Source organism: Coptis chinensis, chromosome 5 (genome assembly GCF_015680905.1).
Source record: "Coptis chinensis isolate HL-2020 chromosome 5, ASM1568090v1, whole genome shotgun sequence".
NCBI lineage: Eukaryota > Viridiplantae > Streptophyta > Magnoliopsida > Ranunculales > Ranunculaceae > Coptis > Coptis chinensis.
This window is the reverse complement of record NC_141460.1, coordinates 98,219,645-98,240,456: the sequence shown is the minus strand read 5'-3', so window position 1 is coordinate 98,240,456 and position 20,812 is coordinate 98,219,645. Positions and strand designations below refer to the sequence as shown.

The following is a 20,812-nucleotide window of genomic DNA, read 5'->3' as shown; positions in this document are numbered from 1 at the left end:
TATTTTGTGTTAAAGGAATTACCTCAACTTTTGGCCAGAAGGATGACTTGACAACACATGCGTCAATCTCTTGAGCTCTAGTAGAACGTGGGACAACAGGAAGCGTCTGACGAAAATCACCGCCAAGAACAATAACCTTTCCGCCAAAAGGGAGATTAGAGTCGGTGATATCTTTTAAGGTTCTATCTAAAGCTTCAAATGCATGTCTATGAGCCATAGTTGCTTCATCCCATATAAGTATATCTGCAGAACACAAAAGCTTGGCAAGCGCTGATCTTTTTGAAATGTGACACATTGACAATGAATCAATAGTTATCGGGATTTTAAATCTCGAATGTGCAGTTCTTCCCCCAGGTAATGCTATTGCTGCAATGCCCGATGATGCAGTTGCTATTACAATATGGTTATCAGTCCTTAGAGATGCAAGAAGTCCTCTATATAAGAAAGTTTTTCATGTTCCTCCTGGACCATCAATGAAAAAAATAGAATCTTGTTTCTGTTGAACAAATGAAACAATCGTATCAAAAGCCTGCTTTTGTTCAATATTAAGGTCCCCAATAGCCATAAGGTCTTCATCAGGGATTTGTATAGATCTCTCCTCAATAATAAGCCGTGTTAATTCAATGTCTTCATCAATGTCCCCAGTCATTTTTGGCAAATCAAAATCAGAAGTACTTTTTTGTTTTTCAGACAAAATATGATCAAGGTCCTTCAGAAGACGATTAATGAATAATTCAGTATTACCATTTCTATCATTTTGTGGAGCGTAGTCTTCAATCATAAATGGGTAGAATTCATCCCAAAGATGTCTTACTCCACTCGGCTGACAATAAATAAGAATGGTGGCAAACAATCTTCTTAAAGAAAGAGGCATATGTGTACTTGCAGCCTCTCTTAAACAACTTTTAATGCTGTCATCATGCTCAAGCAAACCACGTTTTCAGCTGATTCTTTAAAAGTGCCAACAGGCACACCATCAACTGTTAGCAAATCATTGAAAGAAGTGGGACCTCTCACATGTAACAACAACAGACGTAAATAATATCGTTCTCCTTCCATAGGAGAAACTGTGGCAATCCTTCCAATTGTTCTACGTTTATTTCTTCTACGAATCCATTCTCTACGAGTGGAATCCCAATAAAAGTATTCAGGAAACTCTAAGTAAAGATATAGGCGTGCCTCCTCATTAATAAGATTAGTTTTGAAAAACTCAGTAAGCATCGTTTTCAATCTGTGCTCATCGTCTAATATATCTTCAATAAGTTCACCACTATAATAAGAAACTTGTTGCCTATTTGGCAAATGTATCTGCAAGGCAACTACTGAAGGAAACATGCCATTTAAAGGAAATTTAAACAATCGCCAAAAAGCCTCAGGTGGGCAGATCCATCTGGCATTAACAAACTGTGAAATCTTATCCTCATTCGGATATGGTCTAGTACTAACTCCAAATGACACTCGATCAGGTCCTTTATAAACATATTTATACAAATATTTAACTGAAGTGATGCTCGAACAAATCTCAACATTAATATGACAGTTATATTTTAATAGCAAATAAGGATTGTACGGAACAACATTACGGTTGTCTAACGTGTATTTTCCTATACCAACATGTCTTCCATTATCACGTCTCATGTATGTAGCATACGAATCAGTACCATGCGAAGTCGAAGGTGCAAATGACTTAGGAAATCCACTCCTACATCTATTATTTTTCATACAAACTGCACTCCTATTAACAGATCCACATGCATTATGCATCATATGATTTTTAACTGCACTATACAAATCAGGTTCAGTAATGGGATCGGGAATTTCAGCAGAAACTATATTATCTATATCCTCAGGATTCTGTATTTTATCATTTTCATGTAGGATGAGCAGGAAATGAGCATGAGGTAGACCTCTCTTCTGAAATTCTATAACATGAACTTGTGCAATAACTCTACCCAAAATATGTCTGCGAAACAAATCATGCTTAAGTTCTTCTAAAATAGAATGGAATGTTCTAGTAGCTAAATTAGGTCTATCTTGTGTGCGTTGGCCAATTTGTGTTTCTCGAGTAATTGCATGCCAAGATGAGTTACATGTTACAGTTATAAATAAATCAGGTTTTCCATACCTCCTTACCAATGCCATTGCATCCTGATAGCGTCGATGCATATCCCGAGGGCTACCAATATGAGAAGGTGGGAGTATTATCCTTTTGCCAATGTTACCTATTGATTATAAGATAAGATGCTTAAGTTTTAAATAAATAGACAATGTGAATTGAAGAAAACCAATATGAAGATGATGTTATTATACACACGAAAATATAAGGTACCTGCATGTGTCTCCCCAGAGTTTAGTGCATCCTGAATGCCTTGGTACAACTCGGACCTAATAGTTTGCTGATTATCCCGATAAAATCTCATTTTCATCGTCTCAATTTTCACGCACATGTCAACTATAAACTGTTGTAGAAGGCGACATCCCAAAAGAAACAATGAGACTTCAGAAGGCCGAATCTGAATATAAAAGAACACGAGAATTTAGAATTTGTAATACATGGGTTGTATTTAGAATTTAGAATTTGTAATACATAGAATATAAAAGAACACGATAGAAAGTGCCATTTCTCTTAAACAAACCTTGCAAAACACATTTTCAGCACATTTTTTTTTTAAACATTTTTAATAGCAGGCAGTGTATTTTAGAACATAACAACTTATTAATTAAAGTTATTTGATTCTTTAAAAAGTAAAGTCGTCAAAATCTTAAAGTTATGGTGAACCAATGAGCATAGGTAGATTGAACGTCTCTCTTTCTTGAAAGGAAGGACATTACAAATGAAAGTATTAAAAGTTAGTTCTAAAGCAACAATAACACATAGCGCATAGTATTTAAAAAAGGAAAAGAAATTGTAACAGACACAAAGAAATATCAAAGCGAAGCACATAATGTATTTGGTTTTATTAAGTTTATACATACCTGCAAAATATACGCATAGTAACTGCGACAACTAATTCTTCTTGTATTGCTACGATGCACACCCAAGTCCCAACCATATTCACCAAAAGGTAACATTAAAGGATATTGTAATGGATCATAATATCCAGCGGTATCGGGGATTTGCCGGAGTTGACCTGTTTGTGTTTGAACAATAATATCCCTTGGTTCCAACCCTTCTGGATTATTATCTCCAATCAATATTGCAGCGACTTGCGATGCCGTTGGTAATGCATGATCCCGGCAATCAGTTCTAAACTCTTTTATAATAAGGCGACAATTTTGCAAATCATCTCTCTGGCCGAGTTGTCTAAAGACGCCGACAAAAGGGTTATTACAGTTGTTGAGGATATTTTTTAACGTGGATATAACGTTCGTTCGCAAAGATTGGTTTTCAGCATGCCGATTTTCTACCTCATGATCAGTGTCGTAGATGTACATTTGTAAATACCTTGGCCTTCTACCAACTGTAGGCAGGAGACTTCCAATCCTATGATAAATAGACGCTCTTGCACGAAATGAGTATACGCCATCCCGTCCATTTGCAAGATCTTGATCAAAATCAACACCCATCGAAGTAAATGCAAATATATGGTTATGCGCCGGATATTTTCTCTGAAATGTTGCCCAAGGTCAGTCCCATCACGAAACAATTTGAACTAATTCGGTGGCGCCCGATGGTCTAGGTAGATTTATTCTTCCTTTTGAGCAAAGCATATTTCAGCGGTTTCATGAACTAACTGTTTGGCTCCACGATTCTGCTGCAAATTCTAGGTTGAGGTAAAATGTAAGGGTGGAAGTCTTCGGGATGAACAAAATTCCTAGCACATCTAAAAACCGGTGCTTATCCTTGACGGTATTTGGGATCGAATCGGTGCTGATGTCGTAGGAGTGTTCACATCGTGGTTATCTGTAGACATTGTAAACAATCAGTTACCTCAGAAAAGCCCTTAGAAAAGCAATACTTAAAAAGTAAGAGAAAGAATAAATTAAAGGAGGAACCTAATTGCACAATAGATTAAATGAGAAAACAATAAAAAATCAAAATAAAATTACTTAATTGCATGCGATTGTTAGGAATGTGCGCGGTATCTAGCCCGTCTTCCGAATGTTGGTAAAGACGCATTAACGCCGAAGGTGTGTTTGTGGATGAGATGCTGAAACTGGAAAACAATGAAGTACACAAATGATTGGCAATAAACAAAGCACCCCACCCACAAAAAAAAAAAATAAATAAATAAAAGAGAGAATTTGATTATAAAATAAAGTTGTGCGAATACCTTCTGCAGAAGAAGGCGAATGTGGTGTTTGAAACCGCATTTGATATCTATTTCTATCCCTAATACTACGAAGATGTCTTCTTCGAGTATCAGATATTTGGATGTGGTCCTACACAGAAATAAAAATATAAACAAAAACGAATAATCACATACTTGGATGTGCTCCAACAAAAAAAAAAAAAGACTAATCACAGAAGTTACTATTTAAGTAAATGCATGAAAGCAACGAAAGGAGATGGTCTATTATTGAGGCCAAGCATTGAAAGGACAACACCCTAAATTCATTTCTACTTGACGAAATATAATGCAAATATAATTCTGATTGGCCCAAGCACATTCCATAACAACCATTGCACATAATCACTGTATTTGGTAACATGATAATCCAGCAGCCAACCAATAAAAAACTCCATTAATATTTACGTGTGATGAAAGAGCACTACCCGCCATGTGTTTGTTTTTGAAAAGGCATACTATCCATGGAAAAACGAAATGAGAGAAAACTAACCTCATCCATTGCCAGTGCGTCTATGCAAATCCTCAAAAAGAAAGATGGAGATAAAATATCGGAGTTCGGAGGAGTTCGGTGAAGAGAGTATAAAAATCATATAAAGGAGAAGAAAAAAAAATTGGAGTTTGTAAACAGAGATGGAGAAGAGACGGAAAAGGCAGAGATGGTAGAAGGAAACAGAGATGGAGAAGAGATGGGGAATGGTTTGAAACGGTGTATTTTGGCTCTATTATTTTGAAAAGAGAAGTAACCGGTTTTTTTTTTTGTTTTTGTTGTTTGTTGAAGGACAAACATACCCTTTTGGGTGCCCTTGTGATTTAAAAGTTTGGGGTAAAACCAAGGATACGTGAACTAAACAAAACGGTGGCTAAAGTGCCTGTATTCCGACCATGCTACCACACCACCTATATAAATGAAAAATAATTCTGTCTGTGATCTGCTTCTATGAGTCATTCCCATTGTAACAACAAATATTCCATTATTACAACAAAAGACAAATTGCATTCAAAAGCTTAGAGAAAAATTCCATAATAATAGGACTTGAGCATCTCACTTTTGATATGTTACATATCGTTTTTGATAGGTTACAAAACTCATAAATGCATTCATCTTGTTAAATGCTCAGTTGAACATAATTCATAACGTAGGTCTTTACATCACAAAATATCCTCTTTTGGAGTTGATTTATTGCTTCATAAGTCGTCAGCCTTGGACATAATAGAAACCCTACTCGGTCTGAATTGAAACGTATCTCTTCTTCTTGTTGGTGGCTTGTTTCGACGGGATGACTTTAAGGTTCTATTTACCAACAGCTTTTGGTTAGATAAAATTTGAGTACTTGTTCCACCCGAAGAAGAGATGGTATTTGATTCTGCTGCGCCTATCTCTTCTTGACTTTTATTTTCCTGCATGAATATTCTTGTGAAGGCTACAACTGTAATGCGCCAGGCCATCAGTCTACATATGTAGGTTCAGCAACATTTTCTACTCGAGTCATTCTTCCTGTTTTGGATTGTGATTGGGTAGTAACATTTTCTCCTCGAGTCGATGTAGTTCATCCCGTTTTTTCTGAGCGGCTTCTTTATGATGGAGTGTGTTAATCTCTTGAGAAAGTACATGTGTTGCTTCAGTTTTTTCTGTTTCATTCTGGATTGTCTTATGCGGTTGCAATGTTTTCGCTGTACCACAGAGGAATTACTTTTCTTCAGGTGGTTCCTAAAGAGATGCAGGGCATGTCAGAGAAATCAATAAATAAACTTAAATATAGGTGATTAGCATAAAAAAAATGTACAACTATTTTGTTTATAGGCCTGTATTGTAGATCCTTGCAGTGATTAATAGGATTGGATGTAAGATCCCATCTAAACTGAAACCGAATAAGAACAGCAGTGGACTTCAACAATGAGAAAGCTCCCACTGTCGCCTTGATCTGGCTGTCCTACGACAAACCAATTTGCGCGACCATCTAACCAGACATGAACAGAACGCTTCTGGTACTAAGAAGCTCAGATAGAGCAGCACGAAAATATTGCAACATGTCTTGTCTAAGAATTCGGTAACAGTTGGGTTTTTTCTGGTTCATTCTGGGATGTCTTATGCGGTTGAAATGTTGGCTGGCTGTGGATTAAGAGGAGACAGAAGATGAAGCAGTTCCCGAGGGGCTTGCTTGTATACCATTTCTAGAGTTGTTTGCTCCCAACTATACTGCTTTCTGTATAACAATAGACCCGTGAGCATGAAAGCAAGCAGGGGCCACCCCCTTCTCTCACAGTGCATCAGAAACACGAATGATATATGAAAGTTAAGATCAAAGTTAAAGAGCAAATAATTGCTTTAAATCCATAAAAATGAACAAAGAAAACATAGAAGATAAATTGAAAATCACTCTATAAAATGTGTCAATACCTATTACCCATAATGAAAGTTAAGAATGACTGGCCACAATTCCATTATTTGTCCACAGGATTAAACTTTATACTCTAGCCATTGATCAAAGATTTTGAAATCCAGCTAATAGGTGGGATAATAGATCTCCTAAAACCTATGACAGATAATAGAGTCCAATAGAAAACAGATAAGGAAGCATGACCAAGAGAAGAGTTAACAATTTAGAATATCCAACACTTGCACATTGTTCAGAAAGTAGTGACAGACACCATTCGCTGCAATGGTATGACATGGCTCGTTGACAAATAAATAAACTACTCAATTTAGGCAATTAAGCAGAAGCTGGAGGTAGTCACAACAATGACAGCAAGAACAACATCAAACAATGCAGGTTTAACCAAAGATCCTGGCCATCCTTTCAAAACATTTCCATTTAGAAATGTTGCACTTAGGTACATCCTGCATACCCAACAAAAATCCGAGTAAAGAAATCGTCAACTGTGATGTTAGCATAATACATGCACTGATGGGAGACGTACCTGCCTTAAGAGATGCATATGTTGACGATAGGGACAGAATGGACAATAAGAATCCCCAAGACTAAATGAGAAAAAACCAAATTATTAATTACTAAACCACTACCCACAGCTTCAAGGAGAAATGTTTGAAACCCTCAACCAATCAACAATATAAGACACAAATAATTAACTAAATTTTAAAAATGAAAGGATAACATCAAATTTGTTAAGGATGTGTAATATATAAATGACTTTTATTAGTACAACTAATATTAGTTTTTAGTTACTTAATACAAAATTTTCAATAACAAAACACTATAAGTAAGTAAGTAACAATTCTCAGTTGATCAAAATATAAACTGTTTAAATATCCAACCATACATGAAAGTATAAAACACCTCATCAAGGAAACCGGTAAACAGTGTATGGCATTAACAGAAAAAATTCAAGGGCAATAGTAGTGCATACCTTGTCGAGAGTCTGTGTTGTAAGGGCATACAGTGGGGGAGCTACCAATTTCAGCTTAACAGGACAATCCTCATTTCCAGCAGCCTAAGATTTCCGCATGGCAGCCTGTAAAATGGAGAAGAATGGACGTAATATGGGCTACAGCAACTAAAATTAGGGCAAAGAAGCTAAACAAATCATATTAGCAAAAGAAACAAAACGAATTAAAGTCAACAGTATGAGATCATGACCTTGATGTGAAGAACCACTTCCATCTGAAAACATTTTATTTCAATGTCTGTTTGTATTTTCAGCGGCTATAGGGTCATGCGCCTCCTAATGTTGATTAAAAGAGCATCTTTAATCTCATCTGACACAGCGGGTACCAGCTTAGTGACATGTGTAGTGACAAATTGATAAGCAAAACACAAACAGAGTACCTTATACTAACAAATAATGAGGGGTGCGAATTGTAGTTACCTCCTTTCCATCTTGACCAACTTCCTTAATCTCGCGAGTAAGTGAGTTTAAAATGGAGTCAGGATGATTCAGGATTAACCTGAATGCCTGGTTAAACAATAACACTTAAATCAAATTGCAAGTCAGTCAACAACGTGACTTTATGGTGAGCATGGTCTAAGAAATACATCATATGCATGTCCATAGTTTCGGTATAGAGGGCAACCATATTCATGTCGATATTATTAAGTAAACTAATAGATAACAACCAATAACTACACAAAAAAATTAATTCTATAAACAAAATCAACAATTCATAGATTGAGGCTTCAAAATTGAACAAACTTCAACAATTCATAGGGGCTTTTATCCAGTGCAGCCACGATGAACCTGTGGCCTGCATCACTGCTGGGCTTTGATTGCCTGCAGCACGAGGACTTAAAGGAGGCGTAGGGAACTCATCCAATGGCTGCAACTCTTCAAACTTCGTAAATGTGACCAACACCCTGATAGTAGGAACCACCGGAATAGCAACCTTAACAGGAAAAGTTCATGGTGGAAGATTTGTAGTAAGAAGTTCTCTTAGACGACGGATTGCCTTGACCTTGTTTGCGAGAAAAGCAAGCAAAGGAAGGAGTTCTTCTGTCTGAAGCGGGAAATTGGGTGGAAGCCAGAGAATACGTCTCAATCCTTATTTGTACTCGCGGAAAAAAGGGTTTTCTTGTATCCCTTCCTCTATGGAGTTCATCCCCCTTCGCATCAATATATACTGAGTGCCTACCAAGTCTGTTTCTGGGAGGCGAATCCCCAAGGAGATCACTGACCTTCTCCTCCACACAAAGTGAACTTCTAGGAGGAAGCAAATTTTTTTGTGTCTCGGGCTTGGCTTCCGGTTTTCTCCATCCACCAAATAAACACTATGCCGATGAGCAATAAACCCATCAGAAATCCCATTCTCTGGCACTGACTCTGAAGAATCTATCTTAAGGGCAAGCTCCAATTGACACTTCTCATCCTCTGTCAACAGATCACCATAATCACTCTCCGTCTCATTGCAAGACGAGAAAAATTCATCGTCTGTGATAGCTACCCGTCTAGACTTGATGCTCACAACCACGTTCTGCATATCATAAACTTTAGCTTTCCACTGTATATATATATATCTTTGCTCATAGCAACTATGTCAATGAGCAATAAACCAATACGAAATCCCATTCTCTGGCATTGACTCTGACGAATCTAAATGAATCTAAACCAATATCATAAACTTAAGCTTTCCACTGCCCAAACCATTTCCGTCTTTTCTTGCCTTATCCAAGTTAAGCATGGTAAAAGCACTTCCCGTGTCTGAGACATTGCAGTGACTTATTGTTGAACCTATGCGTCTTTACCTTGTGTGAGATTATGGAAAGGGAAGCAGGGAAACGAGGCTGAAAGATGAAGAATATGAAGAGCAGACAATAAACATACCCAATCGATGAAGAACAGATAAAGAAAGTTGATGTCTTAAAGAAAGCATCGTTAAGTTTAAAACAAATTGGAAACCAAACTTGTTTCCCTAAACACAATTTAAAAGTAAATTAAAAAAAGAATAATCTAACCTCTTCCATGTGGAGAGGGATTTTCAAGATGAAGAAGAGATGTTGCTGAATATGTTTTTTTTCTTTGGGAAAGTATCGAAACGGTTGGTTAACTGAAAACTTTGGGCAACAGATTAGAAGACCATACCTATCTGTTCGAGGTGGAAGTTGGGTTTAAAAGTATTGAATGATAAAGGCACTATTCTGTGACTGGAAGGAAAAAAAAAATAGAGAAGAAAAAAGTAAGAAATAGAATAAATTTGAAGAAATAAACAAAATTCCTACCTAAGCGCTTTAGAGTAGATTTCAATTCATAAATTCAATCAGCAGAGGAATGACAAATTTGTTTTGATTGGAACAACAGAGTTATTTGTGTCTTAAATTCGGGAGGGAGCGAAGGAACGGAGAAGACAAACGAACGGTTTAATTGGGAAACCGCGAAACGGTGTTTCTGTTTTACGAAGATGTTGAGTTTTATAGGCCTATTTACGGGAGGTAATTGCTAATTTACCCTTCGAACATGACCTGGGAAAAATTTCGTGGGTGAAACTTTCAGGTACCCTTGTGATTTAAAAGATTGGTCTAAAAACGGTAATACGGGGACTAATAAACGGGGCAAGTTTTCCCATTATATATAAGATAAGATAAGATAAGATATAAGATAAGATAATTGCTAATTTACCCTTCGAACATGACCTGAGAAAAATTTCGTGGGTGAAACTTTCAGGTACCCTTGTGATTTAAAAGATTGGTCTAAAAACGGTAATACGGGGACTAATAAACGGGGCAAGAAAATTTCTTTGTTATACATTGCTCTTTCTCATTGTGTGATATAGACCGATTAAATATTTTAGACAATGTCATTGTGACTTTGATGTGTTTTTAAAAATTAAAGTGCCCCCCTTATAAATTGGTGAGTCTAACATATCGATTAGAAGAACTCTATATTATAGTGTGTTTCGTTTAAAGGTTTTTCAGGCAATTGTGAATAGTTGCACTGTAGTGGTCCCTATTTCTTTGACACATTTTTTTTTTTTTGGCCTTAACTTTTACTCAGCTTCCACAGAATCTCCTCTTATCTCTGCCAACATAAATCTTCAAAATAATTTACCTGTTTAATATTGATATCCTCACTTTTTTTTAATGAGAATCTCCTCTTAGTTTAATTAATATTTCTTTTGTATGTATGAGGACCATGTATAGAGAAATTGTGTTATGATTCATAATAAAATATTTTTACTTTATTGACTTAATTTTTAGACTTTTAGTTGCATTATCTGCAATGACGTATTCTTTGAGTAATTTGATTATTACAGTAGCTATGAATTATAGTTGTTATCATACCTTACAACAAGTGTCTTTGACCTGTTACTGAGATAGTTCATTTTCTTTCATGTGAAGATCTTATGTGTGCATACCTCTATGCAGTGGGCACAATTGTTGTGAAATCCTCAGTGGAAGTGCATTATCATCGGGTCTTACTGTTCTAACAACTTGGAGTTTATACCAACGAGGAGTGGGGAATCCAAAACTTTGATCGTATCATTGATGTCTAACAGGTAGACAAAACTTGCATGCAATCTCTTTGCTTCCCATTAATCTTACCATGCTTTGTGATACCCTCATATTCCTGTTTAACTTGATTTCCATTCCCTTAGTTTTATTCTTTGATATCCAAGTTGGTGCAATAGTTTTCTTTCTAATTTGAACCGTTTTATATGGAGCCCAGTTTTTGTTTTTAATTTTCAAATTTGCAAAGTCAGGATAGCAAATAGAGACTGGGAATGATAATTCAGTTATATCGTGGAAAAATTTCTAAGAACAACTGATCCAATTTTAGAATACCTTGGCATGCTAATGTGAGCTTGATACATTTTCCATTGGTGGTGCTCTTTGTGGCTTTAACAGTCGTTTCCATTTTGTAATATGCCCATTAGTTCTTTTGCCCCCTAAGCAAGGAATATATTTAATTGAAAATATATTTGATGTATTCTCTGTTTCTAATACATTGTAATTGAAACAATTGCTATTTCTTATAGTATTTGATTCCCTCTTAGAAGCATATTACACTGTACCATAAATCTTCATTCCCCCCTTCCTACAAAGTACAAATCAGCAACCACATGCATTTTTCAGACCTCCATGCAGATATATTGCAAGATACTTGCTGTCAATCATGTGTAGCACGTTACGCACGTGCCCTCTACTTGAAATGATAAACTACCTTGCGAAACAGGCACACCCCCTGTTTCGACTATTTTTCCAAATTAAAAAGGGAAAAAGAGTTTTGGTCGTCTCTCCCTTCTTTTCCTAAAACTTAACGAATGTACGCATCGTTTCCAAATTTAAGCAAACAAAATTTCATCTTCTAACAAAACTGCGCCCGTTTCTTCACACAATCACAGAGACAAAACTTTATGTCTTCTTTTCTCCTTCTCACCCCGGACTCCTCAAACTTTCATCAACAGGTAAATCTCTATTTCTCCCCTTATTTAGTTTTTCCTTCTTCTTTTTCTTTGTCTGTCTTTTTCATTATGATGTGTGACTTATTTTTTGTTTGTTAATTTGTGGAAAAATGTCACCCCAACTTTAGCAATGACTTGGAAAATACACCGCATGGAAATTGAAACTTCAAAATCAGGTAATTTTTCAATTTCAACGTTATTTTTCAACTTCAAAATTGAACCTGTTCATTTTGGATTGCATACTTATGTATCCTAGATAATCTTTTTGACTAAAGTTTCTGAAAATAAAAATATAAATGTTCGTCTCCTTCTTTATCTTCGACGCCCGTTTTTTATTTGCTGGGTATTAGCTTCGACGCACCTTTTTTTATTTTTATTGTTGGTCTCTTGAAAGAAAAATTGATCAGTGCGTTTTCACTTTTTTTTTCAAACTCAAAAACTCCACCTTTGAACTTCCAATATCAATTGCCCTTCCATCTTTCTCTACAATTTCCGCCACGACCAATTGTACTTTTAACGATAAAGTGGTATGGTATGCATTTCTCATCCTTTTACTGTTTGATTTTAATTTATGTTCGAGTTTCTATTTCCTAATATTTTTCCGTTTTTAGTTTTTATTAGCATAGTTCACCCCATCAGCGTTGATTTGATCAGGTTAGGAGTTCGACAGTCTAATTCTCGATCCTAATTACCCCCTTATGAGTTATGATTGTGTTTGTTTCCTTTAAATGGTTTTTACTTTTTAGGAACTATATTATGTATAATTGACCGATAATTTTTCTTATTTTATTTATGTTTATGTTTTTAGATGCATGTCTATGAATGAGTTATTTGACACCATTGGTTAATTAACTACACAATTTTTGGTCTATTTCTTTTCGATCCCTCAGAATGGCTTCTTCATTTTTTATTGCTTGAGGTCTGTGATTTTTTGGAGGCACTGTGAAGTTTTGGTTCACCTTAAAACAACACAAAGTTTAAGTGGGTGAGAGTTGACTATTTGACACTTCACAATTTGAGTTTTACGGTTTTGCTACTTCTTTTGTTTCCAAGGTGTGGTACGTACCTAATAGGTGATGCATGTACTTTTTCCCTCTTGCAGTGACCAGAGTTATATCATCCTTTGCATAAGAAAGTGCACTGTATAGGATGCTGCCATTGACTTTACTTGGTACATTCATATGAATTTTATTTTAGTTTCCCTTTTACGTTGTCTGACTTCCAATTATATATTGTTTTATTCTCGTGTAGGCTTTATCTTTATTACAATGTTTTCAAATCTTCTTCACATTTAAAAAATAAAAGAAAAAGAAAATAGCTTTAATTATGTATAGGCATTTTGCTTATATTTGTCTCTGGATATGTAATTGGTTGTGCGTTAACCAGTATCTCCTAAAATCCTAAACACCAAAGGAGAGTGATCTTTGTGTACTCTTTTTTTGTGCCTTCCATAAACTTATCATCTCTTTCCGTGAGTATTGAAGAAACTTACCATTATGCAATTTTTAATCTATTTGACTTAGTAATGTATTCTTTCTTATCTATATTTTGATTCTACACCAATACCTTCTCTACAAAATACTTTATTTCACCATTTAATCTTAGTGGTGGTTAATGAAAAATTGATTTTGAATGCAGAATTGTTGGTTGCAGAGCTAGCAGTAGACTTTGGAAGGATACAATCTTTGAAGGAGATGCAATTAAAGGAGTTCATAGATGCTTGCAGAGATGGAACTGATAGTGCACCCTGGATGTGGAGACAATTCGTCCCTCGACTCACATGATGGAGGTACCACAGTTGCTTGGGTTTGGGCCTGCTGCTAATCGCTTGCTGGAGGCTTATAAAATGCTTTTGAAGGTATTTCATTGGTGAACATTCTTTCATTTTACGTAAAGAACACAATTTATCTCTTTTTTATCTAATATGAAGTGTTGACTGTGCTACCAAGAAACAGTCAAGCAGAGCCCTGAACACAAATTTTCAATTTTTACGTCGCCCATCGATTTCTTTCTAGATATGCTATTGTACTAAGAAAAGCCTGATGACATTATTATGCTTAAAAAAGAACAACATCTTCCCATGATTGGCAATGTTCAAGGTTCCAGATTGTTTCCCGGTCATCAAACTCTGAACTGTTCACATCATTCATCAGGGGATTTAGGGCTCGACCTTGAAAAGAGACCATTTTTCTGTATTAGAAGCTAATGCTATGACTCATATAGTTAGAGCTAGATAATTTCTCAAGACGCTTTTATGTTTCGTGGTTCAATTTCGCCTTTGGACTTTGAGGAATATTCGAGATTCGCGATGTAGCCGTGGTCGCCAGGATCATCCGAATCAACTAAGGATAAGCCCTCATCCATCACAAAAATTATTGCCGAAAGCGAAGTCAGATTGACTTATTTGAACCGTGATCTCAACATATTATCAACATCTGTTGCTCGTGAGCGAGGTGAAGTACCACCACAATGATAATGCCGATTGATAATGGAGAGCTTAATGAGAAGTTTTCTAGAGGCATCAATTGGTTACTTACTTCATTGCTATGTTGAATGTTATATGGCAAGCTAGAAATAAGTGGAAGTTTAAAAAGATTTTAAGTTCTCATGAATCTATTCTAAACTTTTCGAGAATTGGCGTAAGGCTTTCCTCACGAAAAAAGAGACAACTCGAACCGTGTGGAACCAGCTGAAATTAGGGCCAAAGATACCGCATGGATTAGTCCACCTCATGGCGAAAGTGAGATTAAAAGGGAAGAAGTGGAGAGAATCAAGGTTCTCATATTTTCTTCATTTGCAAATCTAATAGTAGCATGATCCTTTATTTACCGGGTTTTATGTAAAATTGTCCGCAAAGCAACCGATAACCTTAATTGTATTACTATGTAAAATGTCTTGGATCAAAAGCCGACTTAAATCGCCTTGGTTGTAGGTACTCTTCGTGGATTCGACCGGTTTATAAATGGTGTTGGAGAACACCCTTAAGATGAATGGAAATGATAAAAATGACGAGGCATTGTTGTAAGTCGAAATTCGGTATTTCCTTGGGCTTTTAAGATGATTCCCCACCGCCAATTTTCTATTGAGTTAATTTTTGGTAGGGTAATAGTGTGGTTATGATGGAGGCCCAAAACCCTTGCCAAAGGGTAAAAAAACTTAAGTCTGTGAGCTTGGTAGAGATTAACAAGAAAAACATGACCGAAAACCTCAAGAATGGCTCTAAAAAAAACCAATTAACACAAGTTTTAATGTTGTTGAAAAAGGATATGACAGTAGCAAAATGTGTCTATGGACACGGTGTTTATCTGTTTGGTCATTGCTACATATTCTGGTTCTCTTTTCTGAGATGTTCCTTTTTTCTATTGGATACACCATGGTCAGTTCGCCTATTGAGATGTCGATGCAAATATTCTTTTTCTACTTAATTCTTTTTCTACGCCTATGCATGCTCTCGCATCGCTTGGCCTCCATTATTCATTTCTTTTCTTTTCTTTTCCGAACTTCAACTTTAACACTAAAATGAGACGGTGATTATGGGCGTGTGATGACGGAAGGAGATTTTGGTGGTGGGAGACAAGGTTGTTTTGAGTTTGAAAGATGTTGCGGCCGATATGTCGGAAGGGGTATTAATCACAGAATGAGGACGTAATGGTTTGTACAAGGCGGAGATTTCTAAGATGGGTGGTAAATGGCTAGGGAAGTATTTATGCCAAATCAGCCTCGGGGAAGCTCATAACTTGAGATTCCAAGATGACAAGTGGTCAGCACTTGGACTGAGAAGGAAATACAGATGGGGCCAATTTCTAGAGGTTACTTTATTTAGTAAAGCAAACATAAACACTCCCAAATCAATTTATTTTCCCAGAGGGAAGCGACATGGAAGGATGGGCTAAAATAGGGTTTGCATCTTGGATTTATTTTCAGGTTGAGAGATCGGACACATCATAGTTAAGAACTAACAAACAGCAAAGCAACACCGGCCCACAAGCTCCAGTTACATCTATTATCGGGGAACCAACACGTGGAAAGGGGTAACATATCGTTGAAGAAAGGCAAGGAAGGAGAAGATGTCATCCAAGTAATGATGCCAACCACCATCCGAGACTATTCATGGTGGGAGGTGTTTGTAATTGAAAAATCTACTGGGAAGATAACAAACCTTTTCACGTAAGCTTCCAAAAAAGGCCATGTTGCCGCTTATACGCTAGATCATTAGAGTCGTGAAGGCAATGGGGCAGCTTAGGAGTAGCAGGGACAACTAAGGCCGAGTCCAATGGTGCATCACTCTCTATCTCCATTCCACAAAAAAAAATGTGTTTTAAGGATGGGGAGTCAATTTTGGTATCCAATGGTTTGGACCATTCTACGCCACTTCGACTGGTGCGGAATTTAAAAATAAATAAATAAAAAATAAAAAAATAAAAATCCACACCACTTCAAGTGGCGCTGTACTTCAAATGGCGTGATATGAACTTGAAAAATGCATTCCACGCCACTTGAAGTGGTGCCGTTGGGTTTTTACAAACTATGCCATTTTAACTCGCGTGGAATGCACTCTCTATTCCTCAATATTACTCTATATATGGAGAGTATTATGGAGATAAAGAGAAAAAACCACCGCCACTCCCTCCACTTTTGAGGGAATGGGGAGCCATTGCACCCAGCCTAATGTGGCAGTTTTACTTACTGCCCTTCATCTATCAGTTTTTGCATTTTGTCTAATTTTATTTTATTTAATTTTTGTGTTTTATCAGACCTCGACATGTATTAATCTAAAACATGTTACATATTGATTTTCTCCACCCCAATTTTCTCACCTAGCACGTGCAACGCACGTGCCCGTTTACTATATATATATATATATATATATATATATATATATATATACCAAAACAAAACAAATTCCAATGGAAAATTAAATTATACAAAAAATAACATCACAAAATATATAATAGAAAATTTTGCATTCATTCTAATGTAAGCTCACATGTATATAAAAAAATAAAAAAAATAACGGCAAACCAATAATGACAAATATTTTAAAATATATATAATACTACATGAAACTAAACTCAAAGAACAATTAATGGAAAACCGAAAACTGGATGCAAATACATCGAACTAACCTCAAATAATATTTAATGGAAAATCAGAAATTGGATGCAAATGCAAACATTAAACTAATTAATGGGAAATCGGACTATAGATACAACTGCATTAAACTAACCTCAAAGAATAATTAACATGAAATCAAAACTTGGATGCAAATACATTAAAAAAAAAAAAAAAAAAAAAAAAAAAAAAAAAAAATTGTCGGAAAATCAAAAACTGGTTGGAAATGCATTGAACTAACCCTCAATGATTAAATTAATGGGAAATTGAAAACTGTATTGAACTAACATCAAAGAAAAATTAACTATAAATTGGGAACAAGATGCAAATTCATAGAATTAATCTTAAATAATAATTAATGGGAAATCGGAAACCGGATGCAACTGTATTGAACTAATCAAAAAAAATACACTGGATGCAAATGCATTGAACTAACATCAAGAAATAATTAATGAAAAATCGAAAACTGGATGCAAATTCATTGAACTAACCTCAAACAATAATTAACGGAAAATCGGAAACTAGATGCCAATGCAACCTTATCGAATAATAAACGAGAAATAAAAAACTGGATGCAAATGCATTAAAATAATCTCAAATAATAATTAACGGAAAATCAGAAATTGGATGCAAATGCATTGAACTGACCTCGAAGAACAATTAATAGGAAATTGGAAATTTGATGTAAATGCATTGAACTAACCTCAAAAAATAAATAATGGAAAATCGGAAAGTATATGCAACTGCATTGAACTAACATCAAAAAATAAATAATGGAATTGAAAATCAGAAACTGGATGCAAATGGATTGAACTAACCTCAAAACATAGTTGTGTTATATGTTGTGGGAATATCTCGATAAGTATAGTTTTGCATTTAAAATAGTGTTTACTTTATCTCTTTTCGTATGATTGAGAACGCTTTGCTATTCAAGTAGCTCCAATATGAACTTCGCCTTATTAGGCAATCTCACAAAACTTTAATCAAACTTCTATTATTAAACAACAAAATGAAGTTGAAGGGTTTTATCAAGGGCGAGTTCTTTTTTTTAATGGATAATAGGCTTTTCACATTATAAGAAATTTGGACGAGTTATCAATATATTATTCATATATAAAAGTTCTGCATATATAGTTGCAAATATTTTTCAGAATAATTAGTATAACATCACACGTTCGTAGATAATATTTAAAGATCCTACATAGTGGGTCATGTATAATTTAAAGAATAATTAACGGGAAATCGGGAACTAGATAATTTTCGATGATCCCACATAGTAAATGAAACATAATTTATTTTTATGTCCTGTTTGAAGTTGGTATTACACACCACAATGGATAATTAAAAGAAAATTAAAAACTAGATTCAAATACATTGAATTGAGTTCAAAGAGTAATTAACAGGAAATTGGAAATTTTATGCAAATACAATAAACCAGACTCAAAAAGTAATTAACTAAAAATCGGAAACTGGATATAACTGCATTAAACTAACGTCAGAGAATAACTAACGAGAAATTAGAAATTGGATGCAAATCCTTGAAAAATATTTAACAGGAAATTGAAAACAATATGCAAATACATCAAACAAACTTCAAATAATAATTAATGGAAAATTTGAAACTGGATGCAAATGCATTGAACTAATCTCAAAAAAATAATTAACAGAAAATTAAAAACCGAATGCAATTGCGTTGAACTAACCTCATAGAATAATTGGTGGGAAATCAGAAACTAGATGCAAATGCATTGAAATTAAATAACCTCATAGAATAGTTAACGAAAAATCAGAAACCAAATGTAATTGCATCGAACTAACTTCAAAGCATAAATAATAAAAAACTAGATGCAAATATATTGAACTAACCTTAAAGATTTATTAACGAGAAGTCAGAAACTGTATGCAAATACAATGAACTAATCTCAAAGACTAATTAACGAAACATTGAAAAATGGATGCAACTGCTTTGAACTAATCTCAATGAATAATTAACGGGAAATCATAAATTTTGATACAACTACATTAAACTAACCTCAAAAAATAATTAATGAGAAATCGAAAACTTGATGCAAATGCATTGAACTAACCTCAAAGAGCAATTAACTAGAAATCAAAAATTGGATGCAACTACATTGAGCTAACTTCAAATAATAATTAACGGAAACTTGATGCAATTGCATTAAACTAAAATTAGAGATTAACTAATGGTAAATCAGAATTTGGATGTAATATCTTGAGAAATATTTAACGGAAAATCAGAAACTTGATACAAATACATTGAAATAACCTCAAATGATAGTTAACAAGAAATAAGAAATCAGATGTAACTGGTCGAACTAACTTCAAAGTATAAATAACTAGAAATTTGAAACTAGATGCAATGCATTGAACATCGAACTAACCTCTAAAAATAATTAACTGAAAATCAGAAACTGGATGTAGATGTATTGAACTAATCTGAAATAGTAATTAATGAGAAATTGAAACCTAGATGGAAATGCAATAAACTAATCTCAAAAACTAATTAATGAAACATCGAAAACTAGATGCAACTGCACTAAATTAACCTTAATGAATAACTAACGAGAAATCATAAACCTGATACAACTGCACTGAATTAACCTCAAAGAATAATTAACGGAAAATCGGAAACTTGATGCAATTGCATTGAACTAACCTCAAAGAATAAGTAATGGGGAATCGGAAACTAGATGCAATAACTACATTGAACTAACCTCAATGAATAATTAACAGAAAATCAGAAACTTGATGCAAATGCATTGAACTAATCTCGAAACATAGTTGTATTATTTGTAGAGGGAATATAATATCTCGACAAGTATAGTTTTGCATTTTAAATAATGTTTATCATAATTATTTTATTATGATTGAGAGTGTCTTGCTATTCAAGTAGTTTCAATATCATTTTCGCCACATTGAGCATTCTCATCAAACTTCAATTATTAAAAGAAGTCGATAGGTTTTATCAAGGTTTGGTGTTTTCTTTTTATTGAGAGTTGTGCAAGAAATTTAAATTAGTGATTAATATAATTTTCATATATATCTTATAGTTTTGTATAATTACTAATATTTTTTAGAATAATTTAATATAACGGCACCCGTTCGTAAGACGGGTTTGAAAACTAGTGTTAGAACTAATGTTTGTAATAATATATGTGAGTCCATTTGTACAGTAAAATTAAGCCGCTTCTCCCTTGATTTATCACACTGCTCTCTATTTTACAAATAATTACAAATTTGCCACTGACCAAAAATTGTATTTTTGTGCTGCCCCACCCAAACTAACCGCACACGTGGCGTAGACACGTGCCAGTTAGTTAGTTACCTTTTAACACACGAGCTAGCATAAATTGTACAATTCATCTCCCGAAACATTTTTTTAGCAGCTATAGATAAAATCATAGTACAAAATATCAGGATATGGGTATTTATCGATATTCAATTTCTGGATATGTATCGTGGATATATCCTCTTCTTTGAGAATATTTGACATTAGTTCACATGTAAATATCGTGGATATATCCAAAATATCGACAAA

At 34.9% G+C, this 20,812-nt stretch overlaps 1 protein-coding gene and 1 pseudogene across 2 annotated transcripts; both read right to left on the bottom strand.

Moving 5' to 3' along the window:
* Positions 1-451: 451 nt before the first annotated feature.
* Positions 452-3,567, bottom strand: LOC147500787 (uncharacterized). The gene is made up of 4 exons (XM_086563682.1): positions 2,977-3,567; positions 2,330-2,513; positions 934-2,222; positions 452-823 (listed from the first exon to the last, which is right to left on the bottom strand). The coding sequence occupies exons 1-4, from the start codon at positions 3,565-3,567 to the stop codon at positions 452-454; spliced, it is 2,436 nt and encodes an 811-aa protein (XP_086419808.1).
* Positions 3,568-5,466: 1,899 nt separating this feature from the next.
* Positions 5,467-13,322, bottom strand: LOC147500786 (uncharacterized; annotated as a pseudogene). The gene is made up of 6 exons (XR_015197084.1): positions 13,208-13,322; positions 9,567-9,654; positions 8,118-9,274; positions 7,659-8,007; positions 7,212-7,272; positions 5,467-7,131 (listed from the first exon to the last, which is right to left on the bottom strand). The product of XR_015197084.1 is annotated as an uncharacterized LOC147500786 (transcript).
* Between the last annotated feature and the right edge of the window lie 7,490 nt (positions 13,323-20,812).